At 34.4% G+C, this 27,262-nt stretch overlaps 2 protein-coding genes across 9 annotated transcripts in view; one reads left to right on the top strand and one right to left on the bottom strand.

Annotated features, from left to right (window-relative positions):
- Positions 1–694: 694 nt before the first annotated feature.
- Positions 695–11,873, bottom strand: LOC143256505 (DNA-binding protein D-ETS-4-like). Its single transcript, XM_076513815.1, has 5 exons — positions 11,714–11,873; positions 10,393–11,041; positions 5,854–6,051; positions 4,207–4,512; positions 695–2,432 (listed from the first exon to the last, which is right to left on the bottom strand). The coding sequence occupies exons 1-5, from the start codon at positions 11,744–11,746 to the stop codon at positions 2,095–2,097; spliced, it is 1,524 nt and encodes a 507-aa protein (XP_076369930.1). The 5' UTR covers positions 11,747–11,873; the 3' UTR covers positions 695–2,094.
- Positions 11,874–12,233: 360 nt separating this feature from the next.
- LOC143256503 (uncharacterized) overlaps positions 12,234–27,262 on the top strand; it is a 66,810-nt gene continuing 51,781 nt past the window's right edge. For 4 of the 8 annotated variants that reach the window (XM_076513812.1, XM_076513811.1, XM_076513806.1 and 1 more), the window contains exon 1: positions 25,419–25,510. The gene's annotated coding sequence lies outside the window, so the exon portion shown is untranslated. Of the gene's footprint in view, positions 12,422–25,418; positions 25,511–25,733; positions 25,981–27,262 lie in introns of those variants that run through there. The other 4 variants (XM_076513808.1, XM_076513814.1, XM_076513807.1 and 1 more) reach the window with 4 other exon arrangements.

The following is a 27,262-nucleotide window of genomic DNA, read 5'->3' as shown; positions in this document are numbered from 1 at the left end:
TCATTCCTTGTTTTTGTATACAAGGATGTATGCATGTTATTACATGTCGTTCCAACAGGTTTATATATACACATATATCGCATCTTGCCAGTTCTTAGTGACTGGAAGGCAGGTAGGTATTGTTATAATAACTATAGTTGAAGGAACTATCTTTGTAAACTTCGAGCCTCAACAAATAACTATATAGGGCAGAGTCTCATGCTTTAGCCTAGTCTGATGGAAATGTATGAATTTTAAATCCAAAATATACGTTTACAAAAAATAAACAGCAGCGCATGATTAAAACTATAACCGGCTGTTAAGAAAAGTATTTCTTCTCATAAAATCATCGTATTGAAGTTAGAATCCGGTCTACTGGCTTGCTAATGAAAAAACATTAAATCAGTCCCAGGAAACGTTAACTAATGTTCCAGTTTACAATTTGATAATCCGAATAAGAATTATATCGTCATTCTGAAAATATCTCTACGAAAAATGTCTTTCAAAGTTCCATAAATATTCGTTCACCAATCTGCTCATGTGTTATCGTAGTGTTATTAGATGTCTAATTTTTTTTTTGTAGATTAATATTACGTGACTATTAATTTTTGTAAGTTTCTATAGTTGTCTATTATATAGACTCAGAGTTATTCTGTGCTATCATAAACGGTTTTTGAAACAAGTTATTGAAATATAAAGCCAACGCCACTAAAAATATATTTTGAAACAAATTTTATTTGAAATATTCCAAACGTTACATTTGTTGAAGAACAGTTCAACACAACTACAATTATCATCAGATTGAACTTTCCAAACATTTTTCATGAATATTTTAATCATTTTGCTTTCACCATCTATTATAATAGTAAATACAGTTCATTGTAGTTTATCCTATCTTATTTGTCTTTACAAGTACGCCAGTAAAGATAAAATGACACTACTGCTATACCTCTCCATTATAGCACTGGAGAACTGTATTAACGTAACGTAAAACATAAAAAATCCCTAAACCGTGTATTTTTACGAAGTTATGAAACAAAACCCACAAACAAATGACGTCATGTATGTGTAAACATACATTGATCATCCGATAAATATAACTACTTACACCAGCCAAGGATGACATTAGAATAACACCAATAATATATGTCATCGCTACTTCTTTCTGTTTGGTATTTCCAGTAATATATGAGACAAAACATGTTAAGACGTCAGAAAGAAGCACGAGACCGAATAATAATAATATTTTACCATCAATCCACCCTACAGTGCTAAAACATTACACATCACTAAAATTATGCATTTTCCATGAACTTGGTTAACATCACATCTTAACCTACAAACCAACCCTTAGAATAATAATAATAATAAAAATCTTAGTTGGCTCACATGAGACCAACTGAGATATAGCGTGTTCTTAGAACATACCACTATATATCATTGATATATGGGAAAAAAAACTTCACCGGAGTTTGAGTTCTTTCATTTCCATTTATGATTGGGGAACATCACACCACTACTAGTGTAAGGTCCAAGATATTATGGGTGTACGCATCCAGCTCACCTGCTTGCCAAACAACCGATCCAGGATCCTATTCTCAATACAAAAGGCTCACCGGGGTCGTCAATGTCATGCAGGGATCTAAAATTGCGTAACAACTCAAACATGCGGTAAAATTACTATTCGCGAAAAATAGTCATATTATACTTGTTGAGTAGGCTTAAACATGCCAGCTAGAATTACTTTATTGTAGTTTAAATAAAAAAGAACCAATGGTATAAATCATTAAGTATTCAAGGAAATATTTGTTAAACATTTTACGAGTAATTTCCTAACTAGGCCAACAGGTCAAGAATTATACCTTCAAGACCAGTCATTGTCATAAGCCTACTCAAACAAAATACACACTTTTAGATATGGGGCCAGCCCATAGATTAAATGATATTTACATATGCAAAAAAAGACCGAGTGATTTCACATTTCATAGACCAGCTATATAACTGTAAAATCATCAGTAAATGAAAAAAAAAAAAAAAAAAAAGGATGAAGAAAAAAATGACAAGTTCGGAATAATGTTGCACTCGAAGCTTGATTACGTCGCCATTAGGCTTAGTCTACAGGCCGTATGGATGGCAGAATTGATACACCAGTCTTTGCGAACGCTCGGTTTTCTTCATAATGCCTTTCTTATAGTACTGGCGAATAGAACGGCTGAGTTTGTCGTAATTCATGGCTGGTCTGTTCTTTCGCTTACCCCAAAGGCGAGCAACCCGAACGGAATCTTCAATTTTGAAAACACTCTTGGAACGATCAAGCCAGCGGATACAACTTCCATACATCTGTGGCTGACTCAAAAGCTCTTTCAGAAACTGCCACAGGTGAATATGAGAATGAGACCCAGATCTTGTACCTGCAAATCGATCAATCTCACAACTGTCTTCACTTGTTTCATCTGCAAGAACATAATTAGGCTTAACAAATCAATGACCAAACAGAAACAAAGATGGAAGTAAATATAATAGTACACAACAGTATTATTCCTGAAGGTCATGCTGAATTTATTATTTACAATATGTTACTTGGTAGCAATACGAAGTGCATGATATCAAAGAAGTATGACGCATGTCTATTGTCTTATGATATACCTTCGGTATTGCATGAGCATGGTGGGGTCCCATATTATCCTCTAAATAAAAAAAAGTAGGTCACGGTCGATTTAAGTTAGCGCTGTCCCTTCACTCGCCCCTCCAGTTTAGCAAGTTTAGTATCGCTTTAACTATAATAAATCCTATTTTTTTAAAAAAAAGGACAGTGGATTAACCCGTTTTACTAGCAACATGGTGCAAGGATCATCGTGTTTATTCCAACCTACTGTACAGACTGAAAACAACAAAATTACAAACGCTACACAATTACATACAAAAGATGACGAAATACTTAAGAAATGTATGTAGGGCTTTAAATTCTGGCACACATTACGTCATTGAAAGGCCAAATGAGGGCTCAGTACAAAATTACGTCCAAACTGTTGAAGCATGTTGTGATATTTTCACTGTCATTGGCGAGTCTATGCCGTCGGGCGTGACTTTGTGGTTAAATGCGATCTCGCACTGCTCAGTACTTTTGGATCGAATGTATTATAAGAGTGATAGTCAAATCCCCTATATTCGATTAAAGATAGCGGTAGTAATTGTTAGCTCGCTACTTTTCCCCTTCTCTGCAAGTTCAAAATTATGGATGGCAAGCACAGATAGCTCTTGCGTAGCTTTGCGCAAGTAACCGGAATTTGAGGACTTCATCCCCAGTTTTGACATTACTTAGTATGCGGTTTGTACCCTACGCATTTGTAAAATACTTAATTTGATTTTGTTTAATAAATTTAATGATTAAATGTTCAAATGGGTTATTTTTAAACAAACATAATTTCATAACATAAATTAAACAAACTGCAGAGGTTATATATATATATATATATATATATATTTTTTTTATATGCACCAATCAAGAAATTTACATAAAGTATTTTGGGTGTTCTAATATAAAACTACATTGAGCTATCTGCTGCATTCATCGCTGGGAATCGAACCCCACATTTTTGTCCTCGAGGTTACTGCTGTTACACCGGAGAACATTTCTTTAAACTTCAATTCTAACAGAGCGAAGGACAACAAGAGTAAAGTTTACAGACTGAGGCACAGATACAGTGTATAACTGCGCCTCGAGTTATATATCTAAATACATGGTGGGTTTATATACCAAAAACATCATCTTCAAACAATCCAAGCTGGTTTGTTGTGTGTGCGTTTTTTTTTTTTTAAACATCCAACCACTACACAACCTGATTAGGTGTGGACTGAAACCTAACCGGGCGACTGAGACTTGCCTGAGGCTGAGCAACATTCCAATATGAGGCCCTCTTGTTCAACATTTTACGCCCGGTTAAAAGGGACTGAGTCAGAATTATTAGGTCTATGCTAAGCTACATTGTAAGTATGCTCTCCACTAGGAGATGCTATGTAATAAGCATGCAAGATATTTTGAAATTATGTTTGCTCAAAAATAACTCATTTGAACATAATCTCATGCATAAGACCACAAACGTTTCACTCATAGAATGACAATGACAACAATAAATCATGGCTGCTGGGATTAGACAATAACACAATCAATATACCATAAGAAGTTTCTATACCGACATTTGTTTTTGGTAATCATACGAAACTTACCATCACTATGTGCGCTGTCGTTCACGTGCTTGCTACTCCCAAGAACTGGCAGTCCTTCAGTTCCCATGATGATAGAACTGTTGAAAGTACGGTTTCCACAACCAGAACCGGATGAAACAGAAATATGACCATTCTGTATTTTGTTGCCCACTGTTTCATCAACACTGTTGCGAGAAGGTGGTGTATTTATTGCTGAGATCGAACCTGTTGACCACTGGTTTAAAAGACCATTGATGTCGAGAATACTATCTTCTACCCGAAACGGCGACATGCTCATGTTCTGACCGTTCTTCTGGATGTTTACAGCTGTAAAATAAATAAATGATACGTCAAATATGACTAGAGTAACATTATCAGCAAAGTGACCAACACAGAGAAAAACAAAAAACAAAAAACATTACATATAAGCAAATTAACATACTATATATGGTGTTTAATTTAAAAACGCGAGAAGTTCCTTCATGAGTTTTGGTTTGATTATAAAAAATGTCATCAGTTGAATAAATCAGAAAGGCTCAGAACAAAAAGGCACTTTGTGTCACTGTAAACATTGCACTCTGATAATCCTAGCTCAATAAACTCCTTTAGGAATCCATGTTTAAGTTATTCTGGCATGTAACGCTGTGTCTTATTTCTTGAACACGTCGGTTCGCGTTGTAAAAACATGAGTATTCGTATACTGTATTTAATTTCAGGCTTCATTAAGAACATTTTTGGAGACCAGTTTATGTGTGTCTACACAGAAACCCCACAGAGGGCCATCTATGCTTGCTAACCGCAAGGATCGAACAATGAATTTAAGCTCTGTAAGTTCTACTGCATACCACGGTATCACAAGGAAGGCGGAATTCAAAAGAAAAAAAATGTATTAACAACTGGAGGAAAAATGTTCATAACGAAGTGGGCCTTTCTTACCTGTATTTACATACTTGGATCTGGGTCAAACGTGTCTAATTATACAAGGGATTCCCCATGTTCTAAAGAAATGTGAAGGTGACGAAATTCTGGCAAACGATCGAATACACTTCCTGTTATATTCTTCTTATACAAATCGAACACATCGAAACACGATGAATTAATAAACAAAAGTTCCAAAACCTATTAAGAAGTCCTACTTGCGTTGTTTCTTCGAATCGGAAAAAACGTGAGACCAGACCACAACATGGTTTTCAGTTTAATTTCGAATTTTTGGTCGAATTATTTAACGAAACTTTGTCGTTTCCGTCACGAATTATTGCGCAATTGGAAATGATAAAATAAGGTATAAAAGAAAAGAAACTACACTTCTACCAGACATGCTCTTGTGTAGCTATAAAATAGAAAGTGAAACAAATAAAACTACAAGACTTTAATACGCCAGTATTTGTTACACCTAAATATCTGAAAGACGAACTGGAAAATTGGCGAATTGCCAAGTGCTGTATTGAAAATACTGATAAACTTACTGCGTGTGATCTCATGGTGCGAATTAGTTACAAAACAAACTTAACATGAAAGTTATTGCGACAGAAACGGTTTTTGATTCTTGTACTTATTTCAGTTTAACCCGTGGCTGCTTCAAACAAGAACAAAGCAAAACAGCTTTCTGTCTAATGTTGTAAAGTATGAAAATGTCTTATCCCTGTTCGTATTCAACTAACATCTTACCCGTTTTCCAGATGTCCAACTGAGCGAAGAGTGTTTCCCCATCACATGGGGCTCTTCGTTGAAAATCATCTTCTGTGAGAGAGCACAGCGCCACCCCATCCATAGCAAAATAATCAACAAGTATGTTGGGTAGGTTGTATTGTTTCAGAGTCCACACAAACCAAGCTCGAACGTCTGCTGCAGACCAATCGGTGGGATCTGAAAAGGAAGAATGAAAATTGAATAAAACGTGGTACAAAATAGCGTGGAAACGCCAGATTACACTGGCGATTGACAAACATCTTTACTAAAGCCACTATGTTAATCAACTGCGTAAATTACTGTTCCAAAGATAAACCACTGAATGATTTTCCGAATTTCGCACAAAGCTACACGAGGACTGCCTGCGCTAGCCGTCCTTAATTTGGCAGTTTAAGACTAGAAGGAACGGAGCTAGTCATCAATACCCACCGCCAACTCTTGGGCTACTTTTACCAACAAATAATGGCATTGACCGTCACATTATAACGCTCCCATGGTTGAAGGGACGAGTATGTTTGGTGTGAGCAGCATTCGAACTTGCAACCCTCAGATTGCGAGTCGAGTTCCCTAACCACCTGGCCATATCGGGCCGACCACCGAATAAATCAACAAATCTAACTCAAAGAAAAAAAAAAAAATTCGATAGGGTTTTAAGTTCTAGTTGTGTATGCAAAGCTTGTGTTAAAATAGTACTGGGAATATGATAATGTATCAGAAGGACTTATTGCTAAATGGTGTGACCCACATTAAAGGAATTAATAGTAACCATTATGAATTTTATTTAAATCACTTTGAAATCAGACTTCTAGGGTAAGAATTAATAATACGAGTATGAGTCTAGAAAACCAAACCAAAACATACAGACAAACCTTTTCTTTAATTTTTAAGAATTCGTCGAAATCCCTCTAAATCCAACCACCCCTGTTAGTTTAGTTTTTTTTTTAATTTCGCACAAAGCTATTCGAGGGCTATCTGCGCTAGCCGTCCTTAATTCAGCAGTGTAAGACTAGAGGGAAGGGAGCTAGTCACCACCACCCACCGCCAACTCTTGGGCTACTCTTTTACCAAAGAATAGTGGGATTGACCGTAACATTATAACGCCCCCACGGTTGAAAGGGCGAGCATGTTTGGCGCGACGGGGATGCGAATGCGCGACCCTCAGATTACGAGTCGCACGCCTTAGCACGCTTGGCCATCACCCCTCTTGGAAAAGTAAAACGGTCTTAATTGGTCTTCAGCCTGTATATACCAATCTTAAGCTCGTGTCCTCTTGTTTTAATAACAATACAGCCACTTCATTTCTCGAGACAATCCCATCAATATGAATAATAAACTCTTCTTGGCTCTTTAAAAAAGGCAGATTTTCATCAATCACCATAATTTTAAATCCCAGAATTGTCCTTGTAACCAATCCTTCTCTGAACTTCTTCCAATTAGCCAGTATTCTTTCTTGTATAACAATGTGATCAAAAATATACATTACATTCCAAATAACTAAAGCCAAACTAGTGACTTACATTGTTAAATTTTTCCCTTAGTTGCGTCTAAATACACTAGTTATCTTGGTTCTACTATTAGTACCACATCTGTTAAGAAAATAATATTTATGCGAATTTCAGTTTTAAAAAGGTATTTCTCGTTGATGGTATCTTTAAAATGACATAAGTTATCAACAGACATATTCTCATATGGGTTAGCCCACACAATATATTAGAGTGTATTGAAAATATCCCAATAGAACTTGGTTACTTTTTGTCATCATAACCAGTTTTCAAAACAATTTAAAAATGGTATGCAAAAAACAAACAAACAAAACGTTTCGAAGATGTTTGTCTTTGCCCGATATTAATTCTTCGAACCATACCACAATCGTCCATTACGACTGCGTGAATAATTGTCAAATTCAAGAGGAACCCGGAGAATGCACCACTATAAGGATAAACTAGCATACAATAATAATAATAAAAAAACTAATCAACTGCCTTTTCGCAACACTGAACGAGGAATACCTGTGTAAATATATGTGTATAACAGACTAGAGAGAGAGAGAACATAAATAATCAACAGCATCCATCATCAATCCTTGGGCTGCTCTCAGTCTGATTTGGTCGTCAATAGCGCACCTCCCTGGTTCCAAAATGCAGACAGTGTTTTTGAGATGCAAACCATGAACTCTTTGATTGGCTGTTCAGGCACACAAACCATCGTGGGTGATGCACAGCCCATGATTATAGGAACCATTATTATAGTATCAGCTTCACATTGTAGGTTAACGTCACTAATTTTTAAAACTGAAATTTTTAGTTTCACCTTTATGTTATTAAACATTTTCAATTAACAGATGTACCATTTCAACGCAAGAGCATACACATTTTATTCGTTTATAAAGTAATGATTAATTACTTTGAAAAGTAGAAAAGCGTAGAAAAGGGGGAGGAGCTAAGTCAAACATTACTGACGTCACACAAACGAAAAATTAAATATTTTTTTTCCAATCCAAAAATTGACATTAAAACCAACCATCAAATTCCCGCCCAGATCAATATGGTCTTACACTGTCACTCAACTCATGAGCATTTAAATTAGTCCAGAACCTAAATATAGTTTTCTAAGCTTACACTACAGTTTATAATATTATATGTAAACTTTAAAAGCTAATGACCAAATCTGCCATGATTCAAACTATATCAGTAAATTGAACGAACTGATTAAAGTCAAAGTTAAGAGTTAATGGTAATATTAAAAATCACGTGCACTTCTTCAATGTAGAAATTCAATTTCTCCATTATAGTTCAGGAACTGTTACACCCTAGTACACAGTTTAGTCACATCCCGTGAAAAGGACAAATAACAATGGCCTCTTTCCATATTTAGACACTGATTCAACCTACTTGGCTGACCATTTCGAAGACTTTGACGTCAGTAAAAGAGCACAAATGTTTAACGGCCTATTTACTTACCAAACACAGCCCTACTTACATAGGCCCCTCTGTGTTAAGGCCTGACAACTTGTGAAAGTAGGGCGTAGTCAACTAAACAACGGGGAATTTTTCCACGATAAAGGGCAAGGTTTCACAACAAGGAGAAACAGGGTCTACCTGCTATGATTCCGAGGGGTGGGGGAAATACCCACCTATCAGTTTGAAAATGTGAAGAAACAAAATAACAAAAGGAATAACCTAAGTTAAGAAATTTAATAAAACCTGATACACAAGTGACACACAAGAAGTGAAAACGTAACTTACTTAAAAATAAAATTTAATAATAATGTCGAATAAGTAGATAACTTGTTCTGATCGGAATTTAATATTTATTGAAAAAACTCATTTTAGCCAATAATGGAAATGTATTCTAAAGATGGCTGGTATGGTCACCATGAAGAATAGAAGTATTCTCTTCACCACAAAGTTTTCCTTAGAAATATCGCATATTATTACGCAGATATATTATAAAATAACACCTGGACTCGTCTACCTGAGTAAATGGAGTATTCTAAAGCTAGGTTTATTATTGTGTTATTCTAAATAGTTTCACACCATCGTTTGTTGTTAAAGTATTTCTGACGGAGCACAATGATCGAAATGAGCTCCATAAATTAGTTTTCCATAAAGGTCCTCCACTATCACAGCGGTATGTTAACGGACTTACATCACTAGGAAACGGTTTCGATAACCGTAGTGGGCAGAGCACAGATGGTCCATTGTGTATCTTTGTGCTTGACTATAAAGAAACTTTCCATTGGAAAAAAGAAATTTAATCAGCTGTTGGTTCTTACTCCAATTACAATAAATAGTGCAACATGTTTAATTTCCAAAAAAAGTCTTCTAAATTTTTGGACATCCTTGAAGTCTTCAGTTCAGAAGTTCATATACCACTTCGAACTACAACGAGAGTAAATATTATGGGATACGGTCAGGTTATCATGGTAGTTGTGTTTCTCAGTTGGTTAAAGTATCTTTTCTGCCATCAGGATGGTGGTTAAGAATACCATCCAGGTTAGCTTTGCTTAAGTCTACAATTATTTTCAAATCTTCAACGATTAAGGAATCATTATTTTGTGACGTAAGCCCCACTTCTCGCTAATCGTCAACAGGTCTTAGCGTGAGGAGGGAATAAACAGCAACAGAAAGAGAGTGCAACAGGTCTTAGCGTGAGGAGGAAATAAACAGCAACAGAAAGAGAGTGCAACAGGTCTTAGCGTGAGGAGGAAATAAACAACAGAAAGAGAGATGCTACTTTTTCTGTGATATTCTGACATGAAACAGTAAAATGTAACATGTTTAACTTGTTTAAAAGTACATATCAGCCCTTACTTGGAATAACCTAATGACAAAAGGAAGAATGACATAACCTTTAAATTGTCAAACAAAATATAACCCGAGATTGATCAAAGACAGAGGGATTGCGTTTTTTTCTAAACCTACATTTTTACTGTAATAAAAGTATTTCCATCTCATTATAAATAACAATGTTTTTTTAATTGAAAGTTAAAACGAGTGACGATAAATGAATACTTACCCCGAGATATAGCAAGCACTTGACAAGCTAGGTCAATGTCGCGAGAGACCTGTTCCATTGCAAGGCTTTGTACCTGTTGAAACGTTTCTTGCGACAGTTGACATGGGCCCGAAATCGCATCTTCAGCCTTCACTACGGTATGGAGAGCCCCATAAAGTGATCCCAGATCAGTAGGACATCCATTACGGAATTCATCTGGTAGTTCTCGCTTAATTTCTTCTACTGGAAGAGGTAAATATGGAGGACTGCTAACTACGTTCGAAGAGCTTCTCGAATCAGATGCAGGCAGTACGGTGTCATATAAAGTGGGACTTTCGGCGGGGGTAGAACCGAATGATGATTCTGGTGAAGGAATGTTCACGTGGACGGACTGTTTATACGAAACAGTCCTACTGGCCAGCTTATTTGGACTGTCACCAGTAAGTCCACGTAGTCTTGCCGAAGTGTTTCTGTAAGAAAGCAGGCTGGAATCTAGTAATTTGTTCATTTCTTGTTGCTGAGTGCTGAAGTCAATCTTAGAGGGCTCTTTACTTGGAACTTCACTATCTCGTAACCACGCGTCCAAGTCGGAGGCGTACCAACTTTCTAGGGACAGGGGACTGCCAGCGTCACCCACTCCGTGACTTGGGCTTGGGACCAACTGAGGCCTCTATAAAAGAAGAATATAAACATTACTACCGAGTACTGAAAATATTTGTGTATTAAACCTTGGGAACTGATACAAAACAAACGTGAGCCTTTGATACAGATAAAAATATTTTCGATGAATTACAACACTTAGAATTCGAGCGATAAATGATAGGGTAAACAGCGACAAAGTGGTACAGTACCAATCATTAAGTTAATCTCGCGTATGTCTTTACTTTGAAATAATACGGCGAGGATTAAACATCGGGAAAATCCTACTTCATGGTATGACTTCCTACTTTTTTAACAGTGGTTCTCAAACTACGATCTACGGAACATTGGTGGTTCGAGAGGTCCTCTAGGTGGTGCGTAGGTTGGTCCCCAAAACGCAAGTTACTGACGAGTTGTTGTTTTGTTGTGACAACCGAAAGTGGGTGATGTAGAATCAGTGGACAGAGGGTTTCTTGTCCCTCTGAAATGGTCCCAGACGAAGCTTGAGAACCACTAAAATCGTCAAGTCCTAAACATCTTTGAAAAACCTACAATAGTACTAGTCCAATAATATAATTACTTACAAATTCATACGAAAAAGATATAGCTTGATTTTGAGAGATATTAACATCATATTACAATTATCAAGAGTTCGAAAATGTATTTTACGCAAACAGTGAATAAGTAAACACATGGAACTTACAGATTCTGGGCGATAACCATTATTACTATACATCTCCACCACTTAAACCTGTTGCACCAACTGACGCAGCCTCTCCGCCTGACGCCGTATGTTATCGCTCAAATGAGCACGTGACAGACCAAATGACGTCAAAGGCGTCTTTTGTTCGCTCTTGTATTCGCCTGGGACAGATGCCAACGTGTACAAACTTTATACACTGTTGCGTTTGTGTTTCCCCCAGGATTATCTTTTATAAGTTTGACTAGGGATTATTTTCGAAATACAAACATTTCTATTTTAAATTATAAATTATCTACTACATATATTTATACATATATATACAGAGCTCGAAACAAGTTAATAGTAGTAATATAGTTGAATTGTTTTATTTTAAATGCATTCGAAGTATTCTTTGCAAATATCAGCCTAGTCGATTTGCATGATAGCCTCAAACACGAGACACATTTGAAGGGCTATTTGCATATTGCTTAAAACTCACTTGAAAAACCAATGACGTAATATAAGAGGAGGCTTTATTATGATAATTGAGCAAACAGTGCAAAACTCTCTGCTCAAAGCCTGATTCTTTAGTTGATTCGAGATTTGTATATTAAAGTTGGAAACTTTACTTTGCTCAGTAGGAAGGCAATGATGCTTTAGTAAACAATTATAAGGTGACTAAGTTTTCAAACAACATTGTGACTTGTTCACTCAACAGTAGTAACTCAGGTTAGTGTTCATTCTCTTCACAAAACTCATGACACGAATCAAGACAGATCTATAAACAGAAACGATCTGTAGCTATTCAGATATATGTATATATAACTATAAAAATATCTATATTTATATGTTGACTCTTCGGCACTTCTCGAAGTCTTGAATAAAATTCTAGATTAAGTTTACTTTAGAAAGTAGTTATAAATATAACTGCTATAGACAGTAGTAATTATCCTGAACTATTTGCTAAGCTTAGGCAAACATCTATTTTAAGGTTACTTTACTAAGTATTTATAATTGCTATAAACAATACTGATTATTCTGGATTGTTTTGTAGCTTCGTGTTATCTGTGACAACGAAATGTAATAAAAATACATAAGTAAGAATGAAATAAGTGACATAAATTTTAATAAATGTAATTACTGGCTTGGATGATACAAATACAGCAAATAAAATATGGTATTTTGTTGAGATGTAATATTGATTACATAAAATATTCCTTATTTCAAAACATTCAAAACTAATTTATCTTAGTGTTAGGTATATTTTTATTGCATTACTTTCTCCTATCAATAGCATCACAGCTAATGTTTTGCATTATTCCATAACAATTTTATAACAACATCAGAATAACACTGAAACATGAACTGCAGTTAGAAGTAGGCCCAACCGTTTACTTCGTCCGATATTAAATTATCGCTGTAAATCAGAAACTGAATAACTAATTTTTTAAGCAAGTAATTTAATTTATATAGAATCCAGTTTTAGGTTCCAGTGAAAGTTAAGTGTTGTAATTATGATGGAACATAGTAATATTCTAAAGTAGAAAAACAGGACGAGTTCTATTTACATCATGTATATATATATATATATAAAAAGAAAAGAGTAAGTGATATATTTTTTCGAGAAATTATATAATTTGTCTTTTCTTTCTGTAGGATTTCGGGATAGATTAAAAACTGAAATAATATAGAGGAATACAGAGATAGCATTAAACATGTCTGTATAACAGTATTTCGGTTTGAAAAATGAACGGATTAACTCTTGAATTTAACAACTACGTCCGGATGACTGCATGGCTCGGCATGGCCAGGTGGGTTAAGGCGTTCGACTCGTAATTTGAGGGTCGCGGGTTCGAATCTCCGTCGCACCAAACATGCTCGCCTTTTCAGCCGTGGGGGCGTTATAATGTGACGGTCAATCCCACTATTCGTGGTAAAAGAGTATCCCAAGTGTTGGCGGTGGGTGATGATGACTAGCTGCCTTCTCTCTAGTCTTACACTGCTAAATTAGGGACGGATAGCGCAGATAGCTCTCGTGTAGCTTTGCGCGAAATTCAAAAACAACAACAACCACATGACTGCAGTTAGCCTATCAACACCGCTGCGAATTGAAAAATACGAACACTTGTAACGTAGAAAATAATTAACGTGTGTCGTTTCGTAGACTAATAGGAGGTAAACTTTTATTTTGTGTAAAATTGTCATTGGACAGAGCTTATTCACATATTAATTTTTTTTACTTGTTCGTTGAATTTTTCGCGATGCCACTTTGGTAAATAGTTATCAGTTTTGTAAAAGGAGTGTATCCGATTTTTCATATACAAATCCATCTGAATGTAAAATTCATCCTGAATTTTATTAATATTGGATATGAATTTATTAAAACACACACTTAGCTTTGGCATCAATATTCATTTACTTTTTCTTACAAATCAGAGCGATTAGCAAAAATGTCACGTATAATATCGAAAATGGAAGTAGTAAAATTAATTGTATATTGAGGTCTATCGTATTCATGATTAGTATTTATGGTAATCTGCCATTGTTTTATAACTTTAAACTACTGGTCAATCTGCTAGTCTGTAGCATACCATCACTCAACATCGAGGCTGATGAACTGACTACCATTCTTATAACATCCCACAGCTTAAAGTGCAGGTAATATTTTATGGTATTACACGGGTTCGAACCTAGTTCGTCAGCTCTGAAATACAGAGCTCTACCACAGGGGAAACTCGAATTCTCTCTATGAGGTGAAGTTTCGTGTTGATTAAGTCACATTTCTTTCGTAGATCATTGGTTATTTCACGGATGATTATTGAACTGTACAATCCTACAGTACGAATACAAAAGTCCTTGGTCACTGGTTTGTATCGAGTGTCAAACAAAGGTTGGGAAGATATGAATTATATAAAAGATGAACTTAGAATTAATACTTCCTTCCAATGGCTGTTCCAAGCTTCATTAACCATGTTTTCTCTTCACTTTTTTACTGGTTTGACTGATGTTAAACGCAAAACTATACAATGGGCTGCCTGTTTTCTCCCATCGCCTGTATCGAAATCCTATTTTTAGGTCTTTCACTAAATCGAGAGTAGTCATTAAACAAACACGAGAGACTGATTTATCATCAAAGTGTCCTCCAATGGCACAGTCGTATGTAAGCAGACTGATACTGCTAAAAACCACATTTAGATACCCGTGATGGGCAGAATACAGACAGCTCTTTGTGTAGCTTTGTGCAGAACAAAACAAACAAAGAAACTTTCCCCTGGTACAGTGACATGTCTGCGGACTTAAACGTTAAAAACAGGATTTCGATACTCATGATGGACAGAGTCCATTGTTTATCCTTGTGTTTAATCCTCCGTTACATCTTACCTTATCAGCAGTCCAGATTCGAAGAGAATACATCAACCAGTATCAGCGCTACTAGTTTTTTCATCTTGTAAAACAAAATGCTGTTGAAACCAAAGCAGTGTTTAATAAAGCTCTTGAATTTATTTGCTATGATATCACATACATTTGTACATTGGTAAATCCAAAACATTTGCTTGTATACGTGATGACAGTTAACAACTTAAAAAAAATCGTGTTGAAAATTCTACTCAACTTCAATTCTACTCAAAATTTTTAGTTGGGTTGTTGAGACGTAAAGCTTTAACCCTTGAGCAAGTTCTGAGTAAAGTAGGCCTAAAATATGACAGAGCAAGTTTCGAGTAAAGTAGGCCTAAAATATGACAAAACATGCAGCAAGACCTCAGTTTCATAACATAGAAACAATTAAGCTAATTTTCTGGTAACCACGTGGGTGGTGTCTCTACGGTGTAACCACATGCGTTTTCATAACATAGAATTCTTATTTTATTTCGCTCAGACTAAAGCGGTCCGGCATGGCCAAGTGGTTAAAGCATTCCACTTGTGATCCGAGGGTCGCGGGTTCGAATCTCCGTCGTACCAAACATGCTTGCCCTTTCAGCTGTGGGGGTGTTATTATGTAATGGTCATTCCCACTATTTGTTGGTAAAAAGAGTAACCCAAGAGTTGGCGTTGGGTGGTGATGACTAGGTGCCTTCCCTCTAGTCTTACACTGCTAAATTAGGGACGGCTATCCTCGTGTAGCTTTGCGCGAAATTCAAATCAAAACAGGGATAATTTTTACCACTATGAAACTTACTCTTTCGTACAAAATATATTAATGTATAGAAACAGCATGCTTTCGGAAAGTATAAAAATGATTCTTAACCGAGCAGCACCAATAATCTCCTTACATATTTTCACTTGTTATTCTGCTATTAACTATTTAACTACACACTGGAAACAGCAGACTGTAGCTGTACCTAGTTTTTGACGTGCTCGAACGTATAAGCTGTATACGTATCAGTGGCGCTAATAAAAAACTTCCGTTTAACGTTTCTTGGTAATATTCTGTTTCGCGCGTCAGCACAGAGCAAACGAATGTTTAGTTATCTCATCTGATAATCTAACAATGGAAATGGAGCTCTACTAATATCTTTGTATATGTCTGTTTACAATACATAGACCACTGACAAACTCAACGGTCTATTTATTTTGTTGCGGTCGGTACTGATCACTTTGTGATATATTGTTTGAGAGGTGGGGAAGCGTTCATTTTGCATATACTAACCAACTTTTTTTATGCCATGGATGGTTGGTTGAAATTAAGCACAGAGCTACACAATGGGCTATCGTGCTATGCTCACCACGAGTATCGAAACCTTATTTCTAGCGTTGTGAGTCTGAAAACATTCCAATGTGCCACTGGGGGACGATTTGGAGGGAAATAAATATATTTCTGTTAACCGGCAGTTACATTCCGTTCCGCGTTACGAAATAATGAACCGTCAGTTTTAACTTCTAGCAAGCACGTTCCAAGTAAGCTTGAGAAAAATGAATAATTTTTATATACGTGTACCTTATGACGCCTTTGTTGGCGAAACATTGGTTGTGAATAAATGATGTATTTCTGAAACGTATGACTAACTTGTTTCCTTCTATCCTGTATTAATGCACTTGAGTCTTAATCTTTTAGCCGTGGGAGCGTTATAATGTGACGGACAATCCCACTATTCGTTGGTAAAAGAGTAGTCAAAGAGTTGGCGGTAGGTGGTGATCACTACCCGCCTTCCCTCTAGTCTTACATTGCTAAATTAGAGATGGCTAGCCCAGATACTATTTACTATTATCCTTATTTATTTAGAATATTATTATCATTTACTATTATCTTTATTTATTTAGAATATTATTATAATTTACTATTATCCTTATTTATTCAGAATATTATTATAATCTACTATTATCCTTATTTATTTAGAATATTATTATTATTTACTATTATCCGTATTTATTTAGAATATTATTATCATTTACTATTATCTTTATTTATTTAGAATATTATTATAATTTACTATTATCCTTATTTATTCAGAATATTATTATCATTTACTATTATCCTTATTTATTCAGAATATTATTATCATTTACTATTATCTTTATTTATTTAGAATATTATTATAATTTACTATTATCCTTATTTATTCAGAATATTATTATCATTTACTATTATCCTTATTTATTTAGAATATTATTATCCTTATTTATTTAGAATATTATTATCCTTATTTATTCAGAATATTATTATCATTTACTATTATCCTTATTTATTTAGAATATTATTATCCTTATTTATTTAGAATATTATTATCCTTATTTATTCAAAATATTATTATCATTTACTATTATCCTTATTTATGTAGAATATTATTATCATTTACTATTATCCTTATTTATTCAGAATATTATTATCATTTACTATTATCCTTATTTATTCAGAGTATTATTATCATTTACTATTATCCTTATTTATTCAGAATATTATTATAATCTACTATTATCCTTATTTATTTAGAATATTATTATTATTTACTATTATCCGTATTTATTTAGAATATTATTATCATTTACTATTATCTTTATTTATTTAGAATATTATTATAATTTACTATTATCCTTATTTATTCAGAATATTATTATCATTTACTATTATCCTTATTTATTCAGAATATTATTATCATTTACTATTATCTTTATTTATTTAGAATATTATTATAATTTACTATTATCCTTATTTATTCAGAATATTATTATCATTTACTATTATCCTTATTTATTTAGAATATTATTATCCTTATTTATTTAGAATATTATTATCCTTATTTATTCAGAATATTATTATCATTTACTATTATCCTTATTTATTTAGAATATTATTATCCTTATTTATTTAGAATATTATTATCCTTATTTATTCAAAATATTATTATCATTTACTATTATCCTTATTTATGTAGAATATTATTATCATTTACTATTATCCTTATTTATTCAGAATATTATTATCATTTACTATTATCCTTATTTATTCAGAGTATTATTATCATTTACTATTATCCTTATTTATGTAGAATAGTTTTATAATTTACTATTATTCTTATTTAATTGTAGATTAATGAAGACTGTTTTGCTTCATTACAATGGAATAGGGTAAGTTTCCTGACTTATAAATCTAAAATTCGTGGTTCGTTTTTTAGTAGTGAACATTGCGTAAACAAGCGATGGTGTAGCTTTGCGTGTAAAAAACAAAAATAGCAACAATTCTATTATAGCTGGAAATACCGTTAAGGGCTACTGTAGCCAACTGATGACTTAGCGTATTTTAATCAGCACAGATTTCAATTTTCTTACGTTGATTGTGGAAATAATACACTTCACACCATTGGAGTACATACAGTGTAAATCTCACAGTCGACCTTCTTTTGATGAACGAATAAAATGTATTTTTTTTTGTATAGTTATCTGGATTCTTGCCAAAGTATTTTGGTTTGTTAATGTAATCTGGGTGATTATCTTTTGAAAACACAACACACAAACACACACATTGAATGTTACAAGTATTCGTAAGGTGGTTCGTGGGAAGTCTAATGACCTATGTTGCCCAATGGCGCCACCTGTTTCTGGAATCACGAGCATAGTCTGCCAGTAAGGTAGCCGTATCACAGTGGGTTGTCCGCCAGGGTCAATTAGGTTTAAACACCTTTGGCTGTTACTTCTGATCACGCCAGGTGGTAAGGCGCATACAATTTATTTGACCTTTATGTAATCTCCAGTTGTCAAAATGTTTGCCATATATTTATAATTAACCGTGTTTTTATGATATTTAGCTCTTTGATTTTCTGTGAGCGCATTAGTAATGCTCCCTTCAATTTAATAAACTTGTGTTTTGCTTGCTATGCTGGCTTCTCAGTGGCACAGCGTCACGTCTGAACACTTACAATGCGAGATTTCGGGTTCGACACTCGCAGGAGGAAAACACAGATAACCCATCCTATAGCTTTGTGCTTAACTAAAAAGAAACCGAATTTGATACACTGCATCTCTATTATTACCTTTAATTACTGACAAAATGGTATCCCAAAATTTTAGTTTTCAACCAATCAGAATTGTTGTGATTTTTTTTCTTAATTACTGACGCGTTCCCATGCGGCTTCGCGGAATGTATGAGAACCTACAACACTAAAAATATCAGGTTTCAATACCCGCCACGACCACAACATCGACAGCCCATTGCGTAGCTCTGTGCTCAGTAATAAACAAACAACTACCAAAATAATATCAATAGCTTGGTATATTTTGTAAAACATTAAAATAAATCTTACAAACTGGGAAAACTTTACAGAATTAAGATAAACTGATTATTTTTTAAAGATTAACTTAAATAAGAATGCGAAAACCGGGTTTGATTGACAACAATAAATCTGGATATACGCGAAAATAACACTTTAAAAAAATTACAAAGACATTCACGAATTCAGTTTTCAGATTAAAAATTAGAACATTTATTTACTTCGCTAACAAACTATTGCATTTCTCTTATTTTAATTATTAAAAAATAGAGATAAAATGCATAAGACTAACTATTTAAATTACATGCACTAAATTAGTCGTTAAGTCAGCCTGATGGTCGCAGGTTCGAATCCCCGTCCTACCCAACATGCTCGCCCTTTCATCTGTGGGGGCGTTATAATGTAACTCAATCAATCCCATTATTCTTTGGGAGCAACAGTAGACTAAGAGTTAGCGGTGGGTGGTGATGACTAGCTGCTTTCTCTCCAGTCTTACACTGCAAAGTTAAGGACGGCTAGCGCAGATAGCCCTCGTATAGCATTGCGCGAAATACAAAACAAAACAAACCACATACAAAATTTAAAAAACAAAACAAAAATATTTTTCAATAACTGAAACTATTCCAATCTTTAAACTCTTACTCAACTTGTATTCTCATAAGTTCCATCCATCCTACATAAAATAGCATTGTTACGCCATCAACAAAGTCAAGGAAATGATGTCATAGATTTAGCCACCTACGTGATAGAAGGAAAAATAATGTTCATAGTTTTTTCTCTCTTTTTTACGTTAATGCCTTCGCTTTTCATAATAATTTTTTTTGTTTACATCACAGACACCACAGATAAAAACAACTTGACTGAACTTGAACCGCAAGAATATGAAATTATTGAAGTGATTTAGTCCAAGTCTATTTGTCGTCATCCTGTAGGAAACTGGTGTAGATGTATACTGTTACAACTTTGTATTGAAAACCATGTTGTAAAGTCTGATAATATATGTTCTGTTTGCTGAAATAAGTAACAGTACATGTATATATATATACATATAATGATAATATAATTCAAATTTCCATCTTTGGTACATGTTATATTTCACTGTTGAAAAAAGGAACATTGCATTTTTTTAAATATATAATCCCAATAATGTCAGTGCAATAAAGCTTTAGCTTTCACTTAGCTTTAAAGCAAAGCTATACTAAGCTATCTACTATGTCTACTAAGGGGAATTGAACCCACATTTTTGCGTTGGAAGTCCGTAAACTTGCCATTTTCCAGTCCTGGACTTCAGAGATGTTTTGCATCTACAGTAAGACAGTAAGATAATATGTTTGCTTGATTGTTTGTTGAATTTCGTGCAAAGCTACACAAGGGCTATCTGCGTTAGCCGTCCCTAATTTAGTAACTTAAAACTAGTGGGAAGACATCTAGTCATCACCACCCACCGCCAATTCTTGGGCTACTCTTTTACCAACGAATAGTGGGATTGACCGTCACATTATAACGCCCCCACGGCTGAAAGGGTGAGCATATTTGGTGTAACTGGGATTCGAGCCCGCGACCCTCATATTGCAAGTTGAACGTCCCTAACCACCTGGCCACGCAGGGCCAAATTCTAATGAATTATAGCTCGGAATACAGAACGTTTATTTGACAATCATTCTCGGTGGAAGATGTGATTAACTTTAGAAGCTCATTTCTTTTGAAATATCGTAGTTTTGGATACAAAAATATAAACTTACTTACTAAGTCCCGTTAGTTTCCTTATCAAACGATATTTAATACAGATATTAAAATTTCAACACAATACGAAACATGCCAAATCCAGTTCCGAAATGAGTAAAGAAAATTTGATACCTTATTTTTTGCATTATACACGTCTATTTCATGATGAATCAGTATCGCCATCTAGTGTATATTATATATTTTTAAGATTTATTTTTTAACACAAATTCACTGCTCCTTTGGCAAGCTGCCTTAGATCTCATAACATTTTTAGCAAATTAATTTTTATTATTGCATTTGATTTCTGTTTTAAATCATACTAAATCCTTCAATTCGGTGATATTAAGATTTTTATATATACCACAAATCAGTGACACTATTTTCTGGCGGAAATCAATAAGTGGGTTAAGTTTGCATATCAGACTTATCTCATTTAGGAACTAATTATACAGAGTTCTCACATTTCATACTTATAACCATTGTTTCAAACCTAATAATCCAAGTTAATTAATACCCAACTCCATTACACACCAAATGCTTTCAATTGGCAACTCTTTCGTTTGTGATGTCGAGAAAATCCACTTGTAGAGAAAAATATATATGCAAAAACGGCTCGTTTGGGTTGAGAAAATATTTTACATAGAAGAGCGAACAACGTTTCGACCTTCTTCGGTCATCGTCAGGTTCACAAAGAAAGAGGTAACTGACCGGAAGCTGACCACATGTTTGAAAGAGGTTGTGTAACTGAGTGTCGGAATGTAGAGGGTGGTGTTAGATGTTTGAATATAATTTTATTTATTTTATTATATTAATATAGGTATAAAGGCGTTCCTTTATATTGGTTTATTTTGGGTTTAAGTTGTTGTATAAGTAAGGCTTCTATGTAAAATATTTTCTCAACCCAAACGAACCGTTTTTGCATGTATATTTCTTTCGTTTGATTGAGTAAGTTAAAAACGGTTGAATGCTTTAACTTTACACGTTAATGTATCGCTCAATGTGCCATTCAGAACTCTTTGTTAATCAAGGGCAACTTATTATTAATCAGTAAGTTTTTTCATTTTCCAGATCACAATTACAAACGATCTAATGCAAATACTTTATAATAACAAATAGAACCGTGAAAGTTCTTACGTTAAAAATTAGATTTGAAAACTATTATAACATTAAATTAATGCTACAGTAAACGCGCAAATATTTAATTTTATGTGATACGAATACATCATCAAATAAACGCTAGTACGTTTTTAAAATATATAACTGGCCTAATACTAATATTTTATGATAAATGTGACTGTGTGATTAATTATATTTATTCTTCTTTGGCTTAGAAAAGACGTTCTCACAAGACCCGGCATGGCGCTTGATTTGTAATCTGAGGATCGCGGACTTGAATATCCGTCACATCAAACATGCTCGCCTCTTTCAGATGCGGGGGCGTTATAATATTATGTTTAATCCCACTATTCGTTGATAAAAGAGTAGCACAAGAGTTGGAGGTGGGTGGTGATGACTAGTTACCTGCTTTCCAGTCTTACACTGAAAAATTAGGAACGGCTAGCGCAGATAGCCCTCGTGTAGCTTTGCGCGAAATTTAAAACAAACATACAGTTTCTTATATTTATGCATTAATTGTAAATAAACACTTTTTTCATTCAAGAAAGAACTTAACTTCGTAAAACGCAAACAAAGTTTTAAAGCAAATTAATTTTTTTTTATCTTTTCAATAGCAAGAGTACCATTGTTCCTACTTTTGATCACAAATTCTTTTAATATTGGGAGTGATGCTGAAGAGCTGGGTTCTCGTATCAAGTGCAACATTTCGTCTCTTCCTGTATGTTGTTGCAGTATAGCGCGAGAATTCAGTTTCACACAGGTATGTTGAAGCCAAAGAGTTCACGAACTACACGTTTCGCCACTTTTGAGTAAATGTGAACTAGACTACTCGAAAACTTAGTTAACGAAAGTTCACTGAAGCTTTCTTTTAGTGTGAAGTCAGAATTTTCAAAATTTTGCACTGATAAACCGACTGGTTTGTCTGTTAGTGCAAATGGATTATGTCCATTCATTGTAGTCATTTGATGGAGGAAAATATCCCAACAAAGTGAAGTGTAAGTCACACAAGTGCTATGCAATGTTACTGAAAATATTTTCACCAGGTATAGAATTAATTTCGGGGAGAGTAATCATTGAATGTCGTGAAGCAGTCAAAGTTCCTGTTGTGTATGCACGAAGTATAAAAGGTCAGTTTCCGCAGTGTTGATGAATTTTTCTCTTTTGCAATAGAAATGGTAACATCCTTTTCTTGCAGAGAAGAATTCACTTCATTTAGATGTTTAAAGATATCTGCAAGATACCCAAGTCTTAGCAGCCACAAAATATTTAAGAAGCAGTCTGATAATCAGAACATACAAAATACCATACTTCACAACGAAGCTCAAAAAGTCTCAAAAACATTTTGTTTCATGATAGCTCTGTATGTAGAAGTCGCACTGTGTGCTGCCTAGTAATTTCTTTACACAGAATTTTAATAGTCTATATTTCAGTGATCGAGTTTTAATATTATATATTTGATAATTTGCACATCTTTAAGAGATTAATCTTTATGGTAATTGTTTGTCTATAGAGAACACAGTGACTGCTGGTGCAGCCAGGTGTTACAATTTTGATTCGTGTTACAACACCAGCTGTTTTTCCAATCATTGCCATGGAGCAATCACTGTACACATCATCAAATATTTCACAAATAATTTCATTTCTTTTCATGAAGATGCTAATGCAGTTGAATATTGTTTTCACAAGTTGTGTTGCTTTGCAAAGATTCACATAAGAGCAGGTCCTCCTGAATAAATATATGAAATATATAATGCAAAAATGCCAGCAATACTGCAATTTCTGACACGTCAGCGAACTCATCTAACTATAATGCTTCACAAAATTTTAGTTGGAAACTTGCTTATTCTCAACAAGACCCCGAATTTGCCAGGTGAAAGTATTGTTTGATATCTGTAATACCTTAACTTTTTTACTAGCCTGCTCATGAAGTATAGACGTTACAATATCTCTCGTGCAAGGTTTAACGAGATTTTATTCAAACATAATGCTTCTTCCACAAGCCCAATGTGATAACATACTTTGTAAAATGCATCTGATTTATTTTTGTTGTTTGTTTCAATAGTTTTTAACATTGAAGTTTTTAGTCCGTAAGTACATTAACCTTTCTCTTGAAAACACCTAATGACCCCTCCTCCCTCGAAATGCTGTCCCAGTTAGGTAACTATTTTGTTCCACATGACGCACTGTGCCTCAAGGGAATCTTTATTTTTAATGAACGTAAATCCATAAAACAAACAACTCTCGTCGCACTCACGTTTGTTATTGGTTGCTAATTCAGTCGGTTTGGATGGCGGTTGCTACATTTTGGGAATAAATTTTCTTATTTTTTGGTAGTAAAGTAAAGCAAGGGTCCACCTTAAACTGCAGTCAATATATCAGAATAACTTGTTTCTAACTTTAAACTTCCTTCTTTGAGTTACCGATCCATGACTAAGTAGTATCAATACTTGAAATTGCTGTAATTTCGTAATGTTACAAAATATTCATAAACTCAAGACCAGCTTGTTGTTTCCTCGAAACATTGCACTTGATTACCACTAGGAACTAACAGCGAGACATCAATAAGGCTGATCCAATAAATAAAATAGCCAATGAAGAAGGGAATGTAGGCCGGTACGATTTGTAGGCTGATTGCGGATTTACATATAGCCGGTCTGTTTCTTTACTTCATGGCCAAGCGTGTTAAGGCGTGCGACTCTTAATCTGAGGGTCGCGGGTTCGCATCCTCGTCGCTCCAAACATGCTTGTCCTTTTAGCCGTGGGGACGTTATAATGTGACGGTCAATCCCACTATTCGTTGATAAAAGAGTAGCCCAAGAGTCGGCGGTGGGTGGTGATAACTAGCTGCCTTCCCTCTAGTCTTACACTGCTAAATTAGGGAAGGCTACCACAGATAGCCCTTGAGTAGCTTTGTGCGAAATTCAAAACAAACAAAAAAATCTTACTTCAACCAAACTGTACACGATTTTCTCGCTCAACCGCAGGTTTTCGCGGAAAACATTTTGTGAAGGGTTGCACAAATACATTACGTTTTTGAAGTTAAAAAAAGCTACCGCCTTCAAAGTGTTTTAGAATTTTTTTTGTATTATTGATATTCATAATAAATATTAATTTAAGCCACAATAAAATATACCTTCAATAATAATAATATTAATTATTACTATTGATTCTTGAAAGAAAATAAAACATTTCTTAATTTTACATATTTGCGACGCTCTCTCGTTTTTCGTATAACTTTAAAGTAAAAGTCGTCTGGCTCAAAAATTATGACGAGGTAATGATAGTTAAATGGTAATTCCATGTGTGTTTAAGTAGTGATTCTAATTATATGATCATTTTCGTAATTATTTAATTTATTTGTTTGTATATTAGCAGTGCAATATTACACATAGCCTCCAGCTCTAAGGGTTAAGTGTTATTCACAGAATTTAACTTACTGATTTAAATTATTAGCTAATCATTTTCTGATTCGAACAGCTCATATTTCTGAGTTCGAACAAAGTCGTATTTCCTTTCCAGTACTATTTTACTACTACTATCAATAATACTTGGCTTTGAAAGTTATAATTTTGTTAGTAAAAATAAAATAGACACCAGTTATATTAATAATGATAACAATAAAAAGAAGTCAAGAAGTAAAAAGTTAAGTGCACCAAATAAGTAGGAATAAAGTAAAAAATAGTGAGAAAAAATAAGTTATGAGAGAATTATTAAAAATAGCCAACATTCAACTTAAATTCACAGGTAAAAGGCCTTCCTAGATATAAACTCAACAATTGTAGCGGTATAAAAGTATATCATTTCTTCTTGATTTTACTTAAGTGAAATATATTTTAGGGTAGTTAAGTAATAGTAAATCCAGATGTTACTTAAATGGTGTAATGAAATAATGTTACTTTGTTACCCCCCCCCAATAGGCCCAGCATGGCCAAGCGTGTTAAGGCGTGCGACTCGTAATCTGAGGGTCGCGGGTTCGCATCCCCGTTGCGCCAAACATGCTCGCCCTTTCAGCTGTGGGGGCGTTATAATGTGACGGTCAATCCCACTATTCGTTGGTTAAAGAGTAGCCCAAGAGTTCTCGGTGGGTGGTGGTGACAAGCTGCCTTCCCTCTAGTCTTACACTGCTAAATTAGGGATGGCTAGCATAGATAGCCCTCGAGTAGCTTTCTGTGAAATTCAAAAACAAACAAACAAACAATTGTTACCCCCCACCACCAACAACCGATTTTCTGTACCCTGTACTAACAACATAGTAACAATATTTTTCGCCTAGTAACAGCTCTATATTGATCATCAATCTGACACAGTATTAACCATTTAATTTTGGAAATGTAAGGTAAAATGGATGTGAATTAATGAAATACAGAATTCACTTATCATTTTATAACTGAAGATTCCACATTTGTTTGCTTTATTGTCTTACTCATATTTTTATAATTAACCTTTATGACAAAAATGTTAAGGATTACTAACTGGACTTTAAATAGTTTGATATAACCATACTAAAATTAGTTATTGTATTAGAATAAATTACTTTATTAATATAATAATTAGTTCATATTTTTGGCCAGGTATAGTAGTGGTAACAGTTAATAGAAATATTAATAGTGACAAAGTAATATAACAATGTAATGCTGAGTAGCCTTACATTGGACCATGTGCGTGTATTTTGTTTGGTCTTTAGGCCTACGTTAGATCTGCAGAATTATCAAAATTTTCAAAGCACACACCCTTAATGTTCAAATGTTTTTAGTTTTTATATATTTCTCTGAGTTGAAGACATACTCCTTACTTCTTATTTTCTGATCCACATTGTATGATCCACATGCACACACGTTTATAAATAAAGAACTTACATTTATAGAAGATTTTGGTTTACCACATCACAAATGACTACCAGAACCTTATACATTGAGTCTGTTTTGCTTAGAATAGTTTCTCTTCTGCTAAAGGTGATGTGATCATACTATACAGGTGTTTATCTAATTTCTTTGTTTTAGCCTGATGATTAAGGTGCTCTATTTAC

This window comes from Tachypleus tridentatus, chromosome 7, assembly GCF_004210375.1.
Source record: "Tachypleus tridentatus isolate NWPU-2018 chromosome 7, ASM421037v1, whole genome shotgun sequence".
NCBI classification, from domain to species: Eukaryota; Metazoa; Arthropoda; class Merostomata; order Xiphosura; family Limulidae; genus Tachypleus; species Tachypleus tridentatus.
The sequence above is the reverse complement of the archived record's forward strand: the minus strand, read 5'-3'. Positions and strand labels throughout refer to the sequence as shown.

Excerpts from the sequence above, each read along its gene's own strand:
- LOC143256505 (XM_076513815.1), bottom strand. The coding sequence starts at position 11,746 with ATGTATAGTAATAATGGTTATCGCCCAGAATCT. Across the intron at positions 11,042-11,713 it reads ATGGTTATCGCCCAGAATCT|AGGCCTCAGTTGGTCCCAAG; the intron begins GTAAGTTCCATG and ends CTTCTTTTATAG. Across the intron at positions 4,513-5,853 it reads GTTGGACATCTGGAAAACGG|CTGTAAACATCCAGAAGAAC; the intron begins GTAAGATGTTAG and ends TTTATTTTACAG.